General features: G+C 34.5%; 2 protein-coding genes and 1 pseudogene across 2 annotated transcripts; 1 reads left to right on the top strand and 2 right to left on the bottom strand.

The window, feature by feature from the left end:
* Positions 1-461: 461 nt before the first annotated feature.
* aurB (aurora kinase B) lies at positions 462-1,993 on the bottom strand. Its single transcript, XM_073966273.1, has 3 exons — positions 1,696-1,993; positions 1,149-1,634; positions 462-1,086 (listed from the first exon to the last, which is right to left on the bottom strand). Exons 1-3 carry the CDS (start codon positions 1,827-1,829, stop codon positions 732-734), a joined length of 975 nt encoding a protein of 324 aa, XP_073822374.1. The 5' UTR covers positions 1,830-1,993; the 3' UTR covers positions 462-731.
* Positions 1,994-6,748: 4,755 nt separating this feature from the next.
* Positions 6,749-7,934, bottom strand: LOC141395131 (elongation factor 1-delta pseudogene; annotated as a pseudogene).
* A 6,842-nt stretch (positions 7,935-14,776) lies between these two features.
* Positions 14,777-20,754, top strand: LOC141395132 (uncharacterized). Its single transcript, XM_073970597.1, has 6 exons — positions 14,777-15,028; positions 15,180-16,743; positions 18,101-18,791; positions 18,856-19,057; positions 19,629-19,836; positions 20,254-20,754. Exons 2-6 carry the CDS (start codon positions 15,389-15,391, stop codon positions 20,408-20,410), a joined length of 2,613 nt encoding a protein of 870 aa, XP_073826698.1. The 5' UTR covers positions 14,777-15,028; positions 15,180-15,388; the 3' UTR covers positions 20,411-20,754.
* The last annotated feature ends 3,084 nt before the right edge of the window (positions 20,755-23,838 follow it).

A 23,838-nucleotide genomic window follows, 5' to 3' on the forward strand; every position in this document is an offset into this window, starting at 1 on the left:
ACACTCAATTTTCGATTTTTCCAATTTTCCGACTTTTCCAGAGAGATTTTCCAAAATTTTCTTCCGTAAAGACCTTCTCCTCGAAAATACGAATCAATGACAAAAAATTTTACAGAAATCGGCCTAGCCGTTCTCATTTTATGAATTACTATACATTTTTTACACCATTTTTATATATATAGATAATTAAGGGGTCGATTATGGATAGGAACTCAACTGTAATTGCGTTGCCAGAAGAGAAAATCATGCAATCAAAATGATTAAAGAGACGGAAATGTTTGTCAAATTCAATCAATATCAGTGTTTTGAATCTTCAGCTATTACTTTTATTGTAAAAAAGTATAACTTTTAATGCGGAAATAGAAAATGTTATTACTAAATTTGCTGTGGGCAACGCAACTGGAGTTGGGTTGCTATCCGTAATCGACCCCTAAGTAGATTTGAAAAAGGAGAATGCAATGTTTAGAATAAAGATATTTATTTTTCCAATAATAAAATAATAAAACATAGAAGAATACTTATAGATATAACAAAGATGATGACAATCCACAACAAAAGGCCGAGGATGCACACAAGTATACATGAAGGAAAATCAACATGACTACTGCAAAACTTCCTTCACTTACAATACATGAATATTGGAATTGATAAAATATGTGAACAAAAAATTTAAACTAAACTAATTACATGCTAACGAAATGCATGTTGGTTATTGTTGCAATGCCTTTTAATTATCCTTGTTGCTTCTCCATTTCCAGCAATTGTTTATTACGCTTTTCCATACATTTCTTTACCCATGGATGTTGCATGACATCTACCAAAGTTATACGGGAACTACCAGATTTTCGCAACAAGTTTGCTATAACATCTTTGGCACCCACCGATAAATACGGTGGATAGTGTATGGCCAAACGACGAATTTTATCGTAGGTCATATCGGTATCACTTGATTCGAATGGTGGACCACCAGTCAAGAATTCATAACATAAAATACCCAGACACCATTGATCAACAGAATCGTCATAGGTGTGGCCCTCAACCATTTCGGGTGGTAAGTAATCCAATGTGCCACAAAGGGTTTTGCGTCTGAAAAATTATATCAACTGTTATTAATTTTTTTCTTGTAATCAACCCAAAAAAGAACCTACTTGTTTGATATGGTATGTGCCGACCAACCAAAATCGGCCAACTTAACATCATCGGCCGCAGTTAGTAAAATATTTTCCGGTTTCAAATCACGATGTATAACATTATTCAAGTGGCAATAGTGCAGGGCATCTGCCACTTGGTATGTATACTTGGCAGCTCGTGGTTCATCGAAACGACAATTTGGTGAACGCCGTAATATCTTAAACAATTCACCCTGTGATGCCAGCTCCAAAGCCAAATAAATTCTTGAATCATCATGAAACCATGTGAGCAAACGCAAAATATGTGGATGTTTGAGACGCGATTGAATTTCAATTTCTCTCAACACCTGCCGCTGAACATTGCCTTTTTGCAACTCAGCCTTGAATAGAACCTTCATGGCTACCATGAAATGTGTGTGTCGTTCACGTGCCAAATAGACACGACCAAATTTACCTCTTCCCAGGGGTGCACCCATTTCGAAATCTCGTGTAGTCCATTCGTAACTAAAAGGATAATCACAAAATGTAATGGAAAGTGTTCCAAAGGATTCTTTTTGTAACTCACGGCTGTCCATATGCTTGATGTTGCAACATTTTCAGGCAAATATCCTTGACATAATCCTTGTGTTCGTCTGGCACTTTTTCTAGTAAATTAGGTAAATCATGACGATTTGGAGGCTTTTTACCGTGCTTTTGCATTTTTGTCCTTTAAATAATTGATTAAAACTGCAAAAATTAACAAAATTTCCTGCGTTTACTCTTCGACAAATGCCGCCAAACAATTTTCGTTCTTTAAATAATTGATTAAAACTGCAAAAATTAACAAAATTTCCTGTGTTTACTCTTCGACAAATGCCGCCAAACAATTACAAATACGTTGAGCGTCGTTTGAAAATGTCATATCTAGTTTTTTGGTTATCGGTTATCGACAATAACCAATAACCTTCCTCTACCGCTAAATGTCAACGTACGACGCCGATGTCAGACATAAATTAAATCAAAGACATAAATACAACTAATGTTTGGTTTACATTCGGCGTCTTTTCGTGATTTCGAAGGCGTTTCGTGATTTCGCGCGGAATCACGCAAAAATTATCATGATTTCGCATACAAAACTGAAATCATCTCATTTCGTGATTTCAGCGAAATCATAGTACACATGATATACAACCCTGTTATTGCCGGAAAAAGTACCAAAAGTTGCAACACTTTTCACGTATCACAATAAACAAGGTAGATGGTCAATTGATGCAACAAAAAATTTTAGTATCAAAATTTGTAAATAATGTGAAAAAATATTAAATTACTTTGTTGCAATGCTATTTTTCATTGTGTTTCCGTACTTTTTTAATGGTAATGTTAGAAAAAAGAGCGAATTGTCAAAAATTGCTTCCCCATACAAATTTCTTAAAAAATACGGGAACGGAAAAATAATGGAAATTACAAAAACTCCAGCATAAATGTCAAAATAAACGTATCAGCTATCATATTAGATGCCAATGAACATGCATGCTGCTAGTTTCTACTAAGCAAAAATTGTATGGCAGAAAACAGGAGAAGAGGGTGTTATTCGGCGCTATTTTTGTTTAAAGAGAAGTGCAAGTCTTGCTAGATTTCGGAGTACGGGAACGCATTTTTAACACTAAACGGGAAAACTATTGCAAGTACTAATATTGTGCAACGATGCCTCAACGATAAAATCATGTTTAATTTTTTCATTTGTTAGTACTATACACAATTAATACGATATATAGATAATTTTCCAAATAAAGTTGTAAAGTTCTATATTGTCGTATAGTTTTTGATTATTTATTCAATTTACAACAACTTCTGTTGAAAATTCATGTTCGATCAGCTGCCCATATGCATCTACCTTGATCATTGTGATATGTTTGAAATCAACAAAAAAATAAGTGTAAACACCGGGGTGTATTTCAGGATTTCGTGAAATCCAGTGGATTTTGGAGCGCAAGTGTAAACTTGGCATAAGACTAGACAAAATGCAAGCAACAAAAAAATGTTTACGAAACTTTGTATAGAAACATTACGCTTAACAGTTTGCAGTTAATTCAAAATCGCAACCAAGGAGGAACATTTCATGTAATGGTATCAGAAACGAAATTTATGAATTCAAGGATCTATTCAAGAATAATTCTATGTCAATTAAATAGGTAAATTCGGTTAAATACGTAAAAATGTATAAAAGAAAAAAATGTTATATCACCATATCGTGATATAACATTATGTTAAATTCAAAAGCCATTCACTGAAGAATGATAGCAAAAAAAATGTCTTATCTTGTTGTATTTATGTCTTTGATTAAATAAAGTACTTTTTAATGTCATGTTCACACGAGCGTTTCAATTACGTTGTTCGCCTGTCGAACGACGTACACGAATTAACCCGTTTCCACGACACCATTCGTAATTAACAGAAACATAAACAAAATTTCCCTCATTTTTGTTTCCTTGTTTTCACGAAAATTTGAACCGAAAACACATAAAATATACATTAAATGAATAGGAAAAGCAATAGACTTTCCTTCAAATGTATCTTCTATATTTAACTACACACATTTCATTCATTTTTTCCATAAATTCTGAATAATTTTGTATTTTCAATATATTTTTATATGTTTCTATTTTCAAAATTAAAGAGAGAGAGAGAGAGACAAGTCAAAACAATTTGTTTCCTTTCAAACATTTGTTTCCTTTTTATCTGATTTTTTACGCGATTTTGAACTATGGACAAGCAATGTGTGTGGAATTAAGAAGGAATCACAACCATCTTCCTTCTGCATCTGTATTAAATGTTTAGTTCATTAATATTCATTCATCTATTTCCTTTTTTCTAAAAATGTTTGTGTTTTCAACAAATTTTTCAATTTTGAATTTAGACATGTCATAATTATTTTTTTCGATAAATTCTCTCATTTGTTAGGGATGGGACATACTTATTCGTCGTTCAGAGAGTATTTCTAATCGAACAAGGTAGAAAAATCGTCGTTCGTCCATAGAATTTTGTGTGGGGATATAAGTAATTTAATCGTAATTATGGGTCGAACAACGAATAGAGAACGAACGACGTACCGTGGAAACGGGCTATAAGTCCGTGTCATGGTACAATTACCAGGTAGATGCATCAGCAAACAACTACAACAAAAACGAGTTCAGTACTGTGAAATGTCAAAAATGTTTTCCAAAAATAATGCGATTCACACATTTTTTAAACAAAATTTTGTTTGGCAGTTATTAATAAACACATTATAACAAAAATCCTTCAAAAATTCACAGTTTTTCTTTTAAATTTTTGTTTTTTTAATTTTGTGTGTTTCAATTACAACAACTTTTTTGACAGCTCACAGTACATCAGCTGGGCTGATGCGGGTACCTGTATGATTGTGCCATGGTCCGTGTTTATACAGGGAAAGTTGACGGGAAAGAAAATTGAGTTTATGTTTTGTTTCGTTTTTCTTCGTATACAACCTGAAGTTGGCTGCAGATTTGTTTTTGCATTTTGTTTCATTTTATTTTCTCTGTCGAGAAACAAACAACAGCGAAGACAATTGAAAAAAAAAAAAACCTTTTGGAGGAAAAACTATTTTTAAGCAAAAACAATTCGAAATAAGTTGAAATATCAAAATTAAAATGCAAGGGTTCCTTAAATAATTAATTGTTTATAACTCACGTTCATTTTTTACTTTTTATTACAATTTTGCCTTGGCTTTGTTTTTGAACGGCGCAATAAGAAAATGAGTGTGAAGGAGAATAAGAAAAATTATAAAATTGACACAAACATGATTTCCGTGTCTAAACAACAAGGAAATTTTAAAAGAAATTGAGAAGAAAAAATTTGTTTCCAGTTTGAATGTCTAAATACGGTCTAGGAGGCTCTGGCATTCCTTTATAATTTGACATTTATGAAGCAAGCAAAACAAGCGACGATTGATTCTGTTCTGGTCTTTATGGTCTGTTCGAGAACTGCAAGAATCTACTAAATTCTACTATTTTTTCCGATAACATAATGGAAAAATTTGCTCTGTTCCAGAACCTGCAAGAAGCTACTATTTTTTACTACGATAACATTTTTTCCTTTATGTTATCGGAAAAAATAGTAAAAATTAGTAGATTCTTGTAGTTCTGGAACAGAGCAATTGTTATCGTAGTAAAAATTAGTAGCTTCTTGCTGGTACTGGAAAAACATAGGGGGTTATCATGAACGGCAATTCCCCGTGAATTTTTCACTTTCTCCCTTAACTTGCAACGGCGGAAAAACAAAACTCACGGGGAAATTTCATTCATGATAACCCCCATAAATACATTTTGAAATTCCTCTAAAATAGAATAAATTTGAATCAAAATGCAAGGCATTCAGAACTGACTTAGGTTATTGTTGAGCTGTATTCGACATACATACATATATGCTCTGTTCCAGAACCTGCAAGAAGCTTCTACTTTTTACTACGATAACATTTTTTCCTTTATGTTATCGAAAAAAATAGTTGCTCTGTTCCAGAACCTGCAAGAAGCTACTACTTTTTACTACGATAACATATTTTCCTTTATGTTATCGAAAAAAATAGTAAAAATTAGTAGATTCTTGCAGTACTGGAACAGACCAAGTAAAAAGAAGTAGATTCTTGCAGTACTGAAACCATGGCAGAACTACCAGGTAGTGGTATCACACCAGCTGATCGAATATGAAAAGTCAAATCCCTTTATAAAAAAATATTTTTGTTGTAATTTCCCCAACAACATAAAGAAAGTTTTGACATAACATAGTCCCAATTTACATTAGGCGAGTTTACTTGCGGCAATTGTCAGTTTGTAGGTGAGAGAGGGGGCTGAGAGGCAAAGGGTTACCATATGCCTCACCTCTCTCTCCATCAAACTGACAATTGCCGCAAGTAAACTCGCCTAATGTAAATTGGGACATATTCAAAATTTTACGATGCCACTACCTGGGTAATTGTGCCATGACTGAAACAGACCAATAGCCAAAGCTTATTTTAACCAAAGACATAAATACAACAAGATAAGACTTTCTTTTGCTATCATTCTTCAGTGAATGGCTTTTGAATTTAACATAATGTTATGTTACGATATGGTGATATAACATTTTTTTCTTTTATACATTTTTACGTATTTAACCGAATTTACCGATCCAATTGACATGGAATTATTTTTGAATAGATCCTTGAATATATAAATTTCGTTTCTGATACCATTACATGAAATGTTCCTCCTTGGTTGCGATTTTGAATTAACTGCAACCTGTTAAGGGTAATGTTTCTATACATAGTTTCGTAAACATTTTTTTGTTGCATGCATTTTGTCAGGTCTTTATTACTTTATGTCTTTGTTTTAACCTTAATAAGTCCCAATTTACATTAGGCGAGTTTACTTGCGGCAATTGTCAGTTTGTCGGTGAGAGAGGGTGTTGAGAGGCAAAGGGTTACCATATGCCTCACCTCTCTCTTCAAAAAACTGACAATTGCCGCAAGTAAACTCGCCTAATGTAAATTGGGAATATGAATAGACTTGAAAATTTAAATCTACATAAAATCACATGGTATGTATTTGAACTTAAGAACAACTCTTAAAAGCAAAAGACAAAGATTTTCTTCAGATAAGATTAGATAGAACCCTTCAATTTATTATAAGCAGACCTTAATTTGAAATTCCCCCAAAAACAAAATACACACACGTAATTTTTTAATGTAAAAATTCGAATTATTCGTACTTTTAACTTTCGTTTCACGTTTCGCGTGTTCCTTTTTAGTAGTATATTATAACTGTTCAATATCAAAAACCAAAAATTATAAATATCTTTAGAAAAAAGTAGGGGTATTAGCATTAAATGTTGTTGTTAGTGTTTTGAGCATCTTAGATTTTATTGAAAGCAGCAATATCGACGCTCTGTACGAAATCTTCAAGTTTCTCTATTTCCTCGGTGAGCCAGTCAATGGAAACTTTATCGTCTTCAACAACACAGCTAATACTCAATTTCTTAATGCCAAAGGCAACTGGTACCAACTTAGAAGCACCCCACAATAGGCCATCAGTGGTGATCTTTCTAATTTCGGTTTCCATTACACCGAGATCAGTCTCATCATCCCAGGGTTTGACATCCAAAACCAAGCTGGATTTGGCAATAAGGGCAGGTTTCTTCTCCTTCTTTTTGGCGTAGGCAGCCAAACGTTCTTCTCTGATGCGTGCAGCTTCCTCGGATTCTTCTTCACTGTCTGAGGCAAACAAATCAACACCATCATCATCATCCGACTTCTTAGATTCCTCAGCAGCGGCAGCCGGCTTGCTTGGTGCAGCACTGCTTGACTTGTTGCATAATGTTGCCTCCAAAGCCTTAATTCGTTTCTGTGAGTCCAAGCACAAGTCATTCAAGCTGGCAACCAAACTCTTCAATTTGGCATTCTCTTCTTCGACTTGAGCCAAACGATTCAAAATGTCCGATTGAATTTGACACGAACCAGCATCGGAAATGCCACCCATCTTTTCCAATGAGATTTTAATTTGTTCTCTGGCTTTGGCAATTTCCGAAACCAAGATATTCGTTTGTGGACTTACATTGGACGCAGCAGAACATGATCCCTTGTTCAGGATCTCGTAGTACTGACGTTCTGCATTGGCAAAACGGGTTTTATCCCAGAATTTTTCTTGACTCAAACAGGAGGAGGCCATTATTTTCGCAAAATGTCGTCGCACTATCTCTTTGTCCAATCGAAACACACACGCAAGCAATCTGCAACCAACGTGCTACAATCACAGAACGAAGTCGGCTTTTGCGTTCGGCGAATAGGGATCTAAAAACGATTGGGTAAATAATCGATATATATTTTTGCACTATTGAATGTTATCGATAAATTGTGAAACGAGTGGGAATGAAATACGAAACGTTGATATTTTTGAACTTATGCAAAGTTTATATAATGCGATTTTAGGACTGACTAATTAACCCTGCGTTTACACATGACAGGACAGTTGAGTTCATGTATTGATTGTCAAAAACCCAAAACTTGCCTGTGTGACGTAGGCGTCCAGACAACTGCAAAAACAGTTGTAAAATTATGAATTAAAATCATCGATTCCGTTTTGTTTTCCGTTCGCACATTTTGTTTTTGTACATATTCTTTTGTTTTCAGCACATTTTAATTATCATCTCACTTCTTTTTCACAAAAATGTCAAAAATTTGTTAAGCCGACTGTCTGTGAAAAAGTGATGGACAGTTGGAAGACAACCGACAAATGAATGCATTGGTTTGTTCCAGAACTCCAAGAATCTACTAATTTTTACTATTTTTTCCGATAACGTAAAGGGAAAAATGTTATCGTAGTAAAAAATAGTAGCTTCTTGCAGGTTCTGGAACAGAGCATATGTGTTAGTCAATCAGAGTTGTATTTGAAGACAGACTGTCTGGTGTAAACGCCTAGTTAAAAACGACAAAGATTGTTTTCACGTACAATTTTGAGCATAACTTGAATACTCTACCAGCTGGCGGAAAAATCTGAAATGTTTACCAAAGGTAGATCTTTACGTTCTGATTACAAAAATGTAAAGTTTGTTTGGGGGAAGTCCATACTTCACGAGATATGCGACTGAAGTTCCGAAAATTCCGTTGTTAAGTAAGAAAAAATTTTAAATTAAAAAATGTTGTTTCCGTGCCCTAATTTGGCTCCTGTCCATAGGATAAAGTCTTACAGCCTGTTTCACTATGTCGAACGAAAATGAAAACGAAAGAAAAACCACTTAACTCGTGTATGATTTTCAAATTTTGTAGTTGTTTCGAAGCAAAAACATAGTCAATATTACCTTGAAAAGCAAAGTTTAGGCGTATTTCGTTCGCAATCTTTTTCTTTCGACATAGTGAAACAGGCCCTTAAATCCCGGGCCAAAGGCCGGCTACTTAGAAAAAACTTAAAATTTAAAGAAAAATTTCAGATTTTAGCCCTGTTCCTTTACGTGCAAGAATCTTCAAGTTTTACCACACCATTTACCACACTATTGGCCTTTTGAAAATGGTAAAACCGACAAAAGTGGTAAAAGTTGTAAACTGCTCCCATATGAATTGTATTGTGTCTGAAGTAAAGGAACGCTTCTCGAGTAAAAAGTGGTAAAAATTGAAGATTCTTGCACGTAAAGGAACAGAGCTTATAAGTCAACGTTCTTACCAATAGTAAGTTTACATTTACGAAATCCACTCGATTTCAAATGTCAATTCCATTGCTTAAACGTCAAATGAAATCCAATGGATTTCGGATGAGTTTACATTTGACGTATACGCAAAGGCATGGTACAATAAAGGAGAGGTAGGCCAGGTATGAAAATCACTGAGAAATGCCACCCTGCAGCCATGGCTTAGAACGTCAAATGGCATGGTACAATAATAATGGTAGATGTACCTGCATAGCTATCCCATATTACAAAAACATATGGAACTTAGAGCTTCACTTTTTATATGTTAAAAGTGACATATAGTGTAAAAACATTTCTTTAGCTAGGCTCCAGAATATTCTTGTTGGTAAAGTGTTCCAAAAATAGCAAAAGTTCTTCCCAAACTTATGACAGTGAAAAAATGTCATTCACTTATTTTCTACTTGACAAGTTTGGCTAATCTGACATCGTGATTGCTGGCATCCAATTTGCAGATAAATGTCAGCAGAATTTTTACAAAAATTTTAATTTTTACATTCCCGTACTTTTGGAACAAATTTAAATTAATATCAATATTTGATAAAACTTACATTCGTAAGTTTTGCTAAAAAAAAATCAACAATTTTATGTTGCCACGCGAATACACATTTTTTGTCCTTGTTTTCAATTTTAAGATATAGTGTTAGTCCCAATTTACATTAGGCGAGTTTACTTGCGGCAATTGTGAGTTTGATGGAGAGAGAGGTGAGGCATATGGTAACCCTTTGCCTCTCAACACCCTCTCTCACCAACAAACTGACAATTGCCGCAAGTAAACTCGCCTAATGTAATTTGGGACTTACAGCAGAAGTTTTTAGGTGGAACAATTCAGCGATACATCTACCTTTATGATTGCATAATGACAAAAACAGTACAAAATGTCAACCCTGCTTTTGACAGATTAGGCCATAAAAAGAAAAAAATTGTAATCAGCTGTGAGCTGTGGCCTACCTTTACTTTATTCTACCATGCGCAAAGGAATTGACAGTTGAAATCGAGTGAATGTTAACCAAGCATAATATAATTTCATTAAAGAAATGCCAATGAAATTTTGCGTTCATAGATCAAGATCCATATAATAGTACGGTTAACCCACTTCAAGAGGAGGTCTTCTGCTGTCTTCCGAGGAGTTCTGTTGTACATAGAAAATTTGTTGTCTATAGAATATTCCAAGAGGCCTACTGTCGTTTATAGAAGACCTCAGGAGGAGCTGTGTTGTTTGTAGAATACCTTATAAGGTCTTCGTTTGTGCATAGAAGACCTCAAGAGTTATTTTGTTACTTTTATAAGACTCATGGTAGAATTATAAAAGGTAACCCCGTGCTAACAGCTGATTAAAATTTTTTTCAAAATATTTATTTTGAAGTACGTTCATTGTCAAATTGAATTTGACACGCAATGTTTCTGTATGTGTATACATGCAAATGTATTTATTCAAAAATGTCAATTTAACATAAAAATTTTAACAATATTTTTGAATTTCCTTTCTTCCTGGTTCTCAAAAAGCGAAAGGAACAAATAATATATCAATAAATGACTGACAATTATGCAGATTATCCTCCGTGATGTTGATGGAGCTGTAAACATTAGTCGGGGTATGCATGAAGGAACTTTCGGGAAAACGTTAAACTGTTTTACTACAAGAAGCTTATAACTGTCTTTCGTCGCGAACCATTAATCCGTGTCGATTAAATGGTGCGGTTAGTGTAAAATCAATAAAGAGCAGTTCCGTACGGTTTACGGTTTTTCTGTTGTTCTAATCAAGGACTTACGTGATTCTGCTTACACAAAGAATAATTTTTGAAAGGACTGGATGAACTGATTTCGCAAAACAAAGAAAGTGGCTTTATGTTTTGAAACATTTTTATTAATTAATAAAATTAAAACAAAACAACTAAAAATAAGATTTTTGTATCTTTCCAAAGGCGTGGTGAGAATTTGTGTATCCTCCACAAGACAATAAACGTTGACGGTGAGGTGATGGTAAGGACTTCGGAAACCATACAACCTTCAAAGCTTGTTATTGCCTCTGCAGTCGTTGTTGCGGCATATTTTGTTGTTGAGCGATTGAGTAGTTGGCACTTGATATGGTGGTTTATATTCAGAAATGAAATTCATCTGTGATTCTGCTTATTTCGCTGCTTATCGTCTATCGTGGCCTCGTTGGAAAATTTTAATCCTAAAGGGTTGTTTACACCATCTATCAATGTCGTGTGAGATGTCAAATTTTCTACCTGCGAATGTTGTACACATAGTGTGACCACTATGAAAATTTTCATCTATCAAAATGATTTGGCAACTCATATGTAAATTTTTCATTTAGGGAGCGCTCTATTTGATACGGCATTCTTGTACGTAAACATAAATTTATCAGCTGTTTTCTGGCATTCTCAAAAAAAAAAAAAGAAAAACAAAATCTTTTAAAAAAGAAAATGGAAAGTTATTTATATTTAAATATTTAAATATTTAAATATTTATTTTAAACAAAGAGTGTTTATAATGTAATTTTCAGGTCGATTGGTCGAAAGAAGCTGTCTTGGAAATGATTGCTTTGTGGCAAAAACATAAATGCCTCTATAACCCCAAAAACCTATTCTACCACAACAAACATGCTAGATATTCATTTTCCTTTAACCAAAATTAAAATTTGCGCAAATTTGCAACTCAACAATAAATGTAAACAATGAAAAAAACAGCTGTTTTTGTATTTATAGGTTATGTCATACGAAAATAACACTTGTAGGTATGAACGCACAAATTGAAAGTTGTATGGATGACGTCAATTTTGACAAACATAGAGAATGTCGAATGGGTGAAAGAAATGACAGCTCATATGACATTGATAGATGGTGTAAACAGCCCTTAAGCGCATCATATTGGTTACCGTGAAGTTTTCGATTTCTTCCCTAGTTTGATTTCCGGACCAATGGTAGCTTTTGCCAACAAGCAAATTATTCTGAGCCACAAAGAATCATCATCATCTATCATTTTATGTCCCTTCACCCTATTACATCGGTGTCCGCGGAAATATTTAGAGGTTTTCTTTGGTTAGAAATGTTGATTAATCGACTGAAAGATTAGGCAACAAAAATGAAAAAATGAATTGATTTGATTGTTCACAGAAAATATCTATGCATTTCAAAAAATAATCAAACTTGTTTTGTTTTTGTTATGAAATGTCATGCCGTATTATTGTTGTTCTGTATTTGACACGCTCCCGTACAGACATACAGGGTTGTATTTACCCAAAATTGACAGATGCGACTACCTTTTATCATTCTACCATGATAAGACTTCAAGAGTTCTTTTTTAATCTCAAGAAGACCCCAAGAGGCCTTCTTTTGACTATAGAAGACACCAAAAATTCGTTTGTATTCTATAGAAGATTTCACAAGGTTTTCTGTTGTCCATAGAAGACCTCAGTTTTCAATAGGGGACCGCAAGAAGTCTTCTTTTGTTCATAAAATGTCTTCTGTTGCTTGCACAAGATTTCCAGAGGTCTTCTTTTATCTGTCACATTGAGAATACCTAAAATTTCAACCATTAAAATTTCAATAAAAATCATGACTTTTTTAATTTTGGATGAATTTAAAAAGCATACTATTCATTTTATTACTTTACAATAACGCCTGAACATTTTTGAGCCATAAAATCTAAGTGCTTAACCTTATGTTTGGTTTACATTCGGCGTCTTTTCGTGATTTCGAAGGCGTTTCGTGATTTCGCGCGGAATCATGCAAAATTTATCATGATTTCGCATACAAAAATGAAATCATCTCATTTCGTGATTTCAGCGAAATCAACATCGAAATCACAGTACACATGATATACAACCTTGCTTTTGCCTAAACAAGTACCAAAAGTTGCAACACTTTTCACGTATCACAATAAACAAGGTAGATGTGCGAATTGCTGAAACAACAAATTTTAGTATCAAAATTTGTAAACAACGTGAAAAATATTAAATAACTTTCTTACAATGCTATTTTTCATTGTGTTCCCGTACTTTTTAATGGTAATTTTAGGAAAATAGATCTAATTGTAAAAAAATTTCTCCCCCATACAAATTTCCTAAAAATACGGAAACGGGAAATTACGGAAATTGCAAAAACTCCAGCAAAAATGTCAAAATTAACGTATCAGCTATAATATTAGATACCAATGAACATATGAACATGCTTGCTGCTAGTTTCTAATAGGCTAAAATTGTATGGCAGAAAACAGGAGAAGAGGGTGTTATTCGGCGCTATTTTTGTTTAAAGAGAAGTGCATGTCTTGCTAGATTTCGGAGTACGGGAACGCATTTTTAGCACTAAACGGGACAACTACTGCATGTACTAATATTTTGTAGGTTCTGAGCACAACTTTTATCTATCAAAATTTATTATTATGATGTCTCAACTATAAAATCATTATTTATTTTTTTTTTATTTTTTGGTACTATACACAATTGATATGATATATAGATAATTTTACGATAATTTTTTAAATAAAGTTGTAAAGTTCTGTATTGTCGAATATTTTTGATGTTTAATTCAATTTACAACAACTTGTTTTGAAAATTCATGTTCAATCAGCTGCGCATATGCATCTACCTTGATCATTGTGATATGTTTGAAATCAACAAAAAATAAGTGTAAACACCGGGGTGTATTTCAGGATTTCGTGAAATCCAATGGATTTTGGAGCGCAAGTGTAAACTTGGCATTACTATAAAATTAGTGGTGTATGTACATTTTACCATCAGTTTATCGCTTTTGATACCTGTTTTACTGTTACCTGCCGTTGCTTATATACCAGTATTTAAAATAATATTAATATCGGTCCTAAAGTTGACAGATGTCAAGATAACATAGGTAGTTTGTGTTAGATATCATAAAAATATTACATAAAATTTCCTATTGACTTTGTATTTAATTCGTGCTAGGTAACAAAACAAAGTGAAAGTGAACCGATGCTGACTAGGGATACACAGTGAAATGCAATAATCGGTTTTTCGATTATTCGGTTTTCGTGAAAAACTTAAAACTCGATTTTTGGTTGGTCGATTATTTGAGAGTGTCCTAAAAGTCGACTTTCGATTAATCGTTAACCGCCGAAAACCGATTATAATCGAATATAATCGACCATTTTCGTTGATGCGATCCGTGATGGTTATATGTATACAAAAAAGTACCGATGATTACGCGGTTTTAGCCCACCCAATAGTCAACTACGACTAATAGTCCATCACGATTAGTACTCGACTACGAATAATAATAGACTACGACTAATGGTTGACTACGAATAATAGTTGACTCCGTCTTCCGAAAGTCGACTAAGAATAATCGATTATTCGGTTTTCGCACAGTCAATAGTCGACTACGACTTTTGGAAATTTTACGGTTAATAATCGATTAATCGATTAACCGAAATCGATTTTACGTATCCCTAATGCTGACAGTTACTGTTCAGTGGCCGAGAGATTCATTTCGTCATTCGTTTTCAGCAAGCAAAGTACTTCGTGGTGCGTGTTATTTCACGAGAAAAAAATAAAAGCAAAATAAATTTGCAGAGATCATCAACAGTTAAAAAAATCTTTTAAAATATTATAAACAAAGAACTAATAAAAACATTTTACATAAAAATATTTGTGACAGTTGGCAATTGAAAGTAAAAAACTGGTTGAAAAAAGCAAAGGAAAAAATAAGGCAAGTATTTCGTGTGTATGTATGTATATATGAGAGAGGTGGGGGTATTATAGAAAAAACAAAATGGCGGATTGTTAAGGAATGAAGCCTGAGCCACAATGATGAAAAATGATTTTGTAATCGTGATTTTCTATATATTTTTTTATTTTAGAATACGCATTTCAACAAAGAATCCATTGAAAGGTAAGTTTTTAGCAGAAAAAGGGGTTAATCTTTGGGTATTGCTGGTGTGTTTTTTCTGGAGAGCAACAAAATTTCGTCCCCCTGTCTTTGTTCACTGCCCTTTGGTGTGTTTGAGAAGAAACAATTTTCCACGCTTCGAAGAAATCAGGAGTTATTTAACCCATTGTAATAAAAACAATGTCGGAAGCTATGGCAGCACCTTTAATTCCCCAACTTCAAGAGATGCAGCAACAAAATGCTAATGGCAATTCTGCCAACCACCAACAGCAGCATCAACAATGGGCCAATTACAATGCTTGGTATCAAAGTTATGGCGATGCCAGTGCTTATCAACGTTATTATCAATATTATATGCGTTACAATATGCAGCAACAGCAGCAACAACAAAATCAAGGAGCTGGTGGAGCTGCATCAAACATAGCCCCATCAAATGCTCCTCCAGGTTTTAGCAATGCTGTTTTACCTAATGGTCAAGATTTGCCACCATTGCCATCTGGTCCCCCACCACCACCAAAAATGGGTGCGGGAAATCAACAACAAAAGAATTTTGGTGGCATTAAATTCAATCTTAATCAACAAAATCGTTTGGCTAATGCCCCCAATCCCTTGCAACAGCAACAACAAAATGTAGCCAACAATTTCAATGAGGGGGGAAATAACCCCAACAACAACATCAATGGTGCTGCTGGTGGTAAGAAGAAACGTAAGCGTAACAAGAATAAACAAAATCAACTGCAGCAGCAACAACAACAACAGCAGCAGCAACAGTTAATGCAGCAACAACAACGGGCTTTTTATGATGAAGTCAATAATGGTGGCCAACAACAACAACCAATGGAAACAAATTCCGGAGAAGGGACCTTCATGAACATGGCATTACCTCCACCACCACCAATTATATCCAATGTTGACTTGAGCAAGCCACCACCACCAATTGCCAATGCCATGCATCAAAATGTAGATAATACTGCAGCCGCTGCTGCTACCATAGCTCAACAAGCCAATGCCGCAATGGCTGTTGCATCCACTACCAATAGTACATTTAAAAAGCCCAATGCATTCCACAATCCCAATGATGCTTGGCCAGAGTCATTAAATAATTATGTGGCCCGCTGTTATGCCAAATGTAATACCGACTTGGATAAGGATCAAATTGATATTTGTCTAAAGGGTAAAATTATTGCTGCTGCCAATCGTAATGAATTGTGGACACGCGACTGGGATAATGAACCAATACCCAGTGTATATAGTGAACGCAATAATATCAATATTAAAATGCAAAAGCCAATGCAACAACAGCAGCAACATCAGCAGATGCATAATCATCACAATCAACGTAATCCCTTCCAAAAGAATCACCAAGCATCGCCCGGCTCAAGTATACCAATGGATCATTTGAAGAATAAACCAGGCGGCGGTGTTGGTATTAATGCAGCTGCTGGATTATCGCGTAATCTAAATGCCCGTTTGGGTCAACGCAACTCATTTAGTGGCAGCAATGGCAAATTGAAAAATTCCCGCAGTCGGTCGCGGTAAGTACATTTCAAAGTATATATTTTTTGCATTATAATATAAGTAACTTTTTTGATGGGGTATAAGAAGAAGAAGCAGTAGCAAAAAGTAACTCACTAAAGCAGTCCAGTCAATAAGGGATGAAAATAAATCTACATGAGCCCTCCTTAAATTTTTCCCATAATAAGAATTGTTTAAAATGATTTATTGGGAGCGGAACTATTATGTCGGGTTTGGGTTACAACAAAATTAACGAGCAGTGTTAATTTCGTATAGCTCAAAAGAACATTTCGGATTTAAGTTAAATTTAGGAGCACTAACCGAATTATTATAAAATGTCTGTCAGCGGTAGTTTGTGTAGTGCTGATTACGATGGTACACAAATTTTGTGAAGGAGTCCATGTGGGACATCAAAGAGAAAAATTTTGCTTTCTAGTTCCTTAAATTCCTAAACCATCTGTCGAAACCCAACAATTATAATGGCCGAATTCCGTATTGTCAGTTGCTTTGTATTCGTGCATGAAACTAGGGGTTCTTAAATCGAGTTCCATACTAGAGTAATTTTATGCAACTGCAGTAGTGGGGAAATCGATTTAAGAACCCCTAGTTTCATGCTCGAATACAAAGCAACTGACAATACGGAAGTCGCCCAATTTGTAAAAATCTGATGTCGGTTAAAAATTCTGCTTAAAATCCCGTACAGCGAAACTCACACAATGGTGGTTAATGTCCTCGGCGCTACATTAGATATCTTACCTGAAGTAGTCATGTTAAACTTCTCGTACTACGTTAGAAGAGCGCCACAAGGCGATAATAAGTATGGTACATATTATTGAGATAAAATAGAAGTGGGCTGTGTGTTGATATGAAATAAATTCACCATCGTCCCCTCTGGAATATAAGTGAGAAATGGCTTTTGGGTCCCCTAAACTCTGAACTCATTGAAATTCAATCCTTCCAAAGTCAGAATAAGGTCATAAAACGTATTTCTTTACTAAGTGACGCACTACTTTATGTCTCTTCACGAGTTAAAGAATTAAATCCCATGCGGAAGAGAGTAACTTAAGAAAACAAAAGCTAGTGAAGCCTCTAGACTAAATTTATTCCCGAAGATTAGTACCATCCGAAACCAGTTCACAAAACAGAACTTCATTTTATTCTTTCAAATGTTATTGAGGTTTTAAAGAGTTTGATAACTCAATAAAAGTACTTTGCTTTGGAAGGGGAAAATCTGAAAAATTCTAACTTCTCCCACCTTCATTTTCTGCTGATCTTTAAATAATCAATTTCCATTACTTAGATGTAAGACAAATTTAAGCTTATTCATAATAATTAACGTCAATTTCATTTTTTGTTTTTTTTTTTTCACATAAACAGTTCTCCCTCGAAATATCGTCACAAACGTTCATCGCGTTCGCGATCCCCCTCTTCGTCACCATCTCGTCCACGTAAAATGCGCCGTTCATCGTCATCATCTAGTTCTTCTTCTGATTTTATACCATTGTCCTCTTCCAATTCATCCTATTCTAGTAGTAAAAAACAACAAAAGAAAAATAAAAAATCTGAATCCACCAGCAATGGTGGTTTATCTTCATCGTCGGGTAAATCAAAAATTCCTTTCTATTCGCAATCGTCAATTGGTGGCGCTGTAGATGATGATTCGGCACGTCTTCAACAACGAGCTGCTCGTTTCTCCCAAGCCAGTAACAGTAAACAGGTGGTTGCAATTGCAAGTTCACCATTTGGTGGCAATGCTGGCTCCACATTATCTTCTTCGTCTAAGGGCAACAATAATAGAAATTCGAAAAAATTCAATCATTCGCGTTCATACATCGATGATAGTGAGGGTGGAGAAAATGGTTTGGATTTAATGGATTTGCATATTGTGGGTACATGCCATGATTTGGAAAAATCCTTTTTACGTCTAACTAAGGCTCCGTTGCCATGTGAGGTGAGGCCATTGGAAGTTTTGGTACACTCTTTGGAAAATGTGAAACAAAAGTGGCGTGCAAATCAGGATTATTTCTATGCTTGTGATCAGCTGAAGTCTATTAGACAGGATCTAACGGTAAGTACAACGATTATTACATCATTAAAGTATATTTGTATAATTTTTTTTTACATTTGTTTAGGTTCAAGGTATACGTGACAAATTCACTGTTGAAGTATATGAGACACATGCCCGCATTGCCATGGAAAAGGGTGATCACGAGGAGTTCAATCAATGCCAAACTCAATTGAAGATGTTGTACAGTGAGGTGGGATCCAGTGCCAATACCTTGGAATTTACATCATATCGTATACTGTACTATATTTTCACAAAGAATACCTTAGGTAAGTTTATAATTAGACTTATTTTTATATTTAGAAATGAAGACACAGTCATAGCCATTGCAGCTGTGACTTTATTAAAAAAATATTCAATGGAAAACACACATTATGAGCATTAAATTTTCCGAAGAAATAGCAATGGTTATTGTTGTAGCATCCCTGCTGGCGGATCGAGACTTTGTGTAGTTTTGAAGGTCTTTTCTACGCAGTGATTTTTGTATGGTGCTGTTGGTTAATGCTAGAAGAGTAGGGCTGATACAAGAACGAACTATGAACTCATTGAAAAGAGTCTCTGAACGTTCAGCGCAATCATGAATAAAAATACAGTGCGGAATTTGGCGAGAGCATTCCATAATTAAGTGATTGTAGTAGCTTTCAACGTTTTAGAGTACTGATTTTAAAATAATTTCTCTTTTTAAACTTATTTTCCGTGCGGAAAATTTGGTGCGAAATATTCATGATTGCCCTGATTAAACATAACAATTTGTTTTTAATTAATTTATTATTGTTTTATTTATTTAAATTTTCAAGATTAGTGTTATTACAATATTTTTCAATTTCTTTTTTATTTTAGATACCACTACTGTATTACGCTCGATCACACAAGCACAACGGGAGAATCCTGCTATAGCTCATGCCTTGGAATTCCGTTCCGCCTGGGCTATGGGAAATTACTGCAAACTGTTCCGTTTATATAAAACGGCACCACTTATGGCTGGACACTTGATTGATTGGTTTTTGGAAAGAGAGCGCAAGTCTGCACTCAGAACAATTTTAAAGGCGTAAGTGGAATATATTAACAATTTTGAAATTTAAATATAAATTATTGCCTAAATCTTGATTTGGAGAGCACAATGAAAACAGAAGAAAAAACCATGCTCAAATTTTCATAACTCGAGTAAAGGAGAAAGAGAATTGGATTTGCCTTTTTTCTTTGGTATTCATTTCGGATTCGACATAAAGGCCACGACACATAAGCCGCTCGGCATTCTTACCTTATTCATTTCTGGTAAAGAAATAAAGAAATGTCAGAACCACTTTTAATTTAGGTCGAACTTGGTCTTTGGTCTTTTACCAGAAATGAATTAAGCAAGAAAGCCGAGCGGCTTATGTACCCAGGCCTTAAAAGAGAATGTCTTTACAAACGTACACAATTAATTAAATGTCTAATAATTTAATTCTTTATCATTTCATTTCAGTTATCGTCCCAACATCACACTTGATTACATTACCGATGTATTGGCATTTGAATCACGTGAAAAATGCAAAGAATGGTTAAGTGGTTTTAGTTTGCCATTTGTAGGTGCAGATGGATCACAAATAGATTGCAAAATTGCTTCTACCATAGCAATATGAATACGTCAAACCCCTCCAATAAACATCAGACAAATGATGGTCCTCTAAGGGGGATACATTGTTTGTTGATGATGTTGTGTTATTTCCAAGATAAAGAAAACTAAAACCTCCAAAACTACAACAAACAGAAAGAAGAGTTAACTGTTTTTGTGTTCTAAAACATAAAACCGATTTTTTTCCTAATACAAGGAGATTGGTTTCTTGTAGACTCTAGAAGACGGTTATACTCTTCATCTTTTGTATACAGCAGAAAACAAAAACAATTTTGTACAGGACAAGGAAATCAACAGCAAATGCAACATCCACACATAAATATGCGCTGCGCTCTCAACCGTAACCAAAAACTAAAATCAATCAAATCAAACCGCCGAAAATTCAGTTTTCAAGACAACAATCAAAATGAAAAGAAAAAAAAAATATTGTTTCAAAATCTGGTGGGCCCCCAAAACAAATGAACAATTTAATTTGTGTTTTTGTTTGACCCAATACCAACCAATTAACACATACACAGAAAGACGTTTAAACCAAAGTCCCAATGAATTCTACATAGTGCTATAAAATTCGACGATTTTTAAGACCCACAGTGTTGAGAATTAGGGCAATTTCCATCCAATGAACTTTCTTTAGTGTAATGAAAAAGATATACAATTGTGTCCTGACAAATGCTAGTCTCTTCAAAGACATTCTAAGCAAAGTTTTCATTGAAAACTTTACCAATACCAATTCTCTCTGAAATCCACGTTTATAGTAGTAATGTTTAAAGAATTTTTGGACATTCCAGTACAATTTACTGCTACGTATACGTTCGGTGCCATTTGATATATGTATCTCTGAAATAATGTGCGCGTTCGGGCTATGTAAATATAAAAAATTCTTTGTAAATATTGTTTCGTTGAAAAAAGAGAAATCAACATTATTCAAGATAATAATTAAAGAAAATGATCGTGTCACTCAACAAAAAAACCTTGAAGAACGACAGCAAATACATGGAGTCTTGGATCAAATCATAATGGAATAATACGTCGAAAAAACATGGTCTAAAAAGAACAAAAAAATGTTTAAAATTGGGCCATTGCGTTATCGAGTCAAAAAATCAAAGCACAACTTTGGCATTTCTAAATCCATTCAAAATCAATGTTTTTCATCCAGAATTCATCAGACCAATGGGCCGTTGTGTTCTCGGTTCCAAAATCATGTAGTGGATGAATAAATCGCTTTCAATTGTCAGGTCTTGATGCATCTCTAAGCCCAACTTTGGCGTTTTTAAATCCATTCAAAATCAACGTGTGTCATGCAAAATTTATCAACGCAACGATGATAGCCAGATTATTGGAATGCCATATAAAACGTTTATAAATTGTAATGAGCAGATTAAAATCAGTGTTTGGATATGGGGATTTCGAGATTATTCGTTTTTTAATTTCAAAAAATACATTCAATCTACATCATTGAGAAGAGGAGATGTTAAGATACAAAGCGACAAGATCCCAAAACACATCGGAAAAATATAGCAACTTAAAAGCATATTTTTTAGATAAGAGCAATCGCCAAGTTAAACTCCGAAGTATGAAGGAATTGCTTTCATTGTCGTACAGAACTCAATTTTCAATCTCTGTTTCTGCCGTACAAGCGTGTTGGATGCTGAATTGGACAAGAGGGAAAGGAGTGCCTGAATTCGTTGCGCATAAGATTATGAAGATGCATGACTGTTAACGCAGAAGAAGATATGAAATCTCTGCTTTCGAAATCTGAGGCGAACCGAGAAAGTGAAGCAAAATGTTCTCATCGTCGAAATGAATCATGCCATTGAAGGCGGTATAAAAAAGTTATCTGCCTCTCTCAACAAAATGGAGTTCCTACCTTTTTGCCCCATACATTTGATGAGCACATGTACAACAAAAGGACAACTCAAATGCCAACATGAACATGGTACAGCAAAACCTTCAAGATGTAAGCAGTAGTGTTTCGCATCTGAAAGACGATTGATACATCATGAAATGAAAGGATACACAGGACTATACAAATGCAATAAAAATAGCAGTGTAGTCGTAGTAGAACAGTATAATCGTCGAAATGATATCGATTCTACAGAATTTGTACCACAACACAGCCATATGTTGCAAAACGGATATTCGTTCTTCCAAGATTTGTTTCCATTAGTCAACACTGAAGTATGAGAAGTTCTAAGGATGACAAAGAACTCGACTCGCAAAGCATATCTTCTAGGATGAAATAAGCTCAACAAAATCATACATCGAAGGACCAAATTCGAATATCATAACAAAGTATGTTCCGCAAATATTTCGTTATTGGTCCCAGATGTGCTTCTCTCCGTCTGCGATGTATAAATGGTAAAGCTGGAAGAGATTTTTGAACACATCGCTTGGAGTAGCTGAGAAATAATGTCAAAGAATGTCTCCCTAATATTATTATGTTTTTTTGGTCCAACATGTGTATTTTCGCTCCCTCCGTTGACCATCATATTGCAACAAGTCAAGATATTTTACAGGATTAATCATTTTTCCCAAGTATTGTACATCGAAGGACCAAGTTTAAAAAAGGATACCAAAACATTTGCTAGAAACATTAAATTGATTTATTCGATAATTATTTTCCCTTTGAAATGTCCTCAAAGATGGTTTACTGCAAAAAAATTGAACGACGAAGGACCAATATTTGAACTTGCAAAAAATAATGTCTCGACATATCTGGAGTTTCCCTAGTCTAAGTCGTACATATATTCTAGCTAAAAGGAAACAATTTGTACACATATAGGCTGATATTCGGATGAAGTCATTAAAAAAAAATCTGTAATGCGCCGAAACCCAATGCACCATTACAAATCCCTTGTTTCATAAATTTTGCGGCATACCGGAATAACATTCTCAAGAAACAAGAGAAATAAAAAAAAGACAATTCCTCCTTGTATGATTCTTGCTGCTGTACCATGAAAACACCATAACATTGATGTGCTACTTTGTCGCGCTATTCAAATGGGAATTCAAAGGCTGATACAATTTCTTAGACCTAACCTCATAAAACCACCAGATGAATAAGATGGAAGAAACTAATAAAATACAACAAAAAAGTCATAGCCGTCATAGAAACCCAAACGATTAGCAAATCAACCAGAAATCTATTCGAGAAATACATCAAATATAACAGTTTTCTAAGATATCAATTGGTTTAGTGGTCAAATCTAAATTACAAAAAAAAAAAAAAAAAAAAAAAAAAAACTATTTCAAATACTCAATGCAAGGGACACCAAGCCATTTCGTTGCGAAGCATGCAAGCATGTGCTTTCAAAATTTCAAACAAAAACTATACAACAACCAAAAAAAAAAAAAAGAGAAATTTTTATAAAGAAGTGCCATAAACAATGAACATGAATTTAAAAAAAACCTTGGAAAATTGCCCCTCAAAAAGCC

This window comes from Musca autumnalis, unplaced genomic scaffold, assembly GCF_047663935.1.
Source record: "Musca autumnalis isolate F117 unplaced genomic scaffold, ASM4766393v1 scaffold_2, whole genome shotgun sequence".
NCBI classification, from domain to species: Eukaryota; Metazoa; Arthropoda; class Insecta; order Diptera; family Muscidae; genus Musca; species Musca autumnalis.

Excerpts from the sequence above, each read along its gene's own strand:
- aurB (XM_073966273.1), bottom strand. The coding sequence starts at position 1,829 with ATGCAAAAGCACGGTAAAAAGCCTCCAAATCGTCATGATTTACCTAAT. Across the intron at positions 1,635-1,695 it reads CATCAAGCATATGGACAGCC|TTACGAATGGACTACACGAG; the intron begins GTGAGTTACAAA and ends TTATCCTTTTAG. Across the intron at positions 1,087-1,148 it reads GCACATACCATATCAAACAA|ACGCAAAACCCTTTGTGGCA; the intron begins GTAGGTTCTTTT and ends ATAATTTTTCAG.
- LOC141395132 (XM_073970597.1), top strand. The coding sequence starts at position 15,389 with ATGTCGGAAGCTATGGCAGCACCTTTAATTCCCCAACTTCAAGAGATG. Across the intron at positions 16,744-18,100 it reads AATTCCCGCAGTCGGTCGCG|TTCTCCCTCGAAATATCGTC; the intron begins GTAAGTACATTT and ends TCACATAAACAG. Across the intron at positions 19,837-20,253 it reads CTCAGAACAATTTTAAAGGC|TTATCGTCCCAACATCACAC; the intron begins GTAAGTGGAATA and ends ATTTCATTTCAG.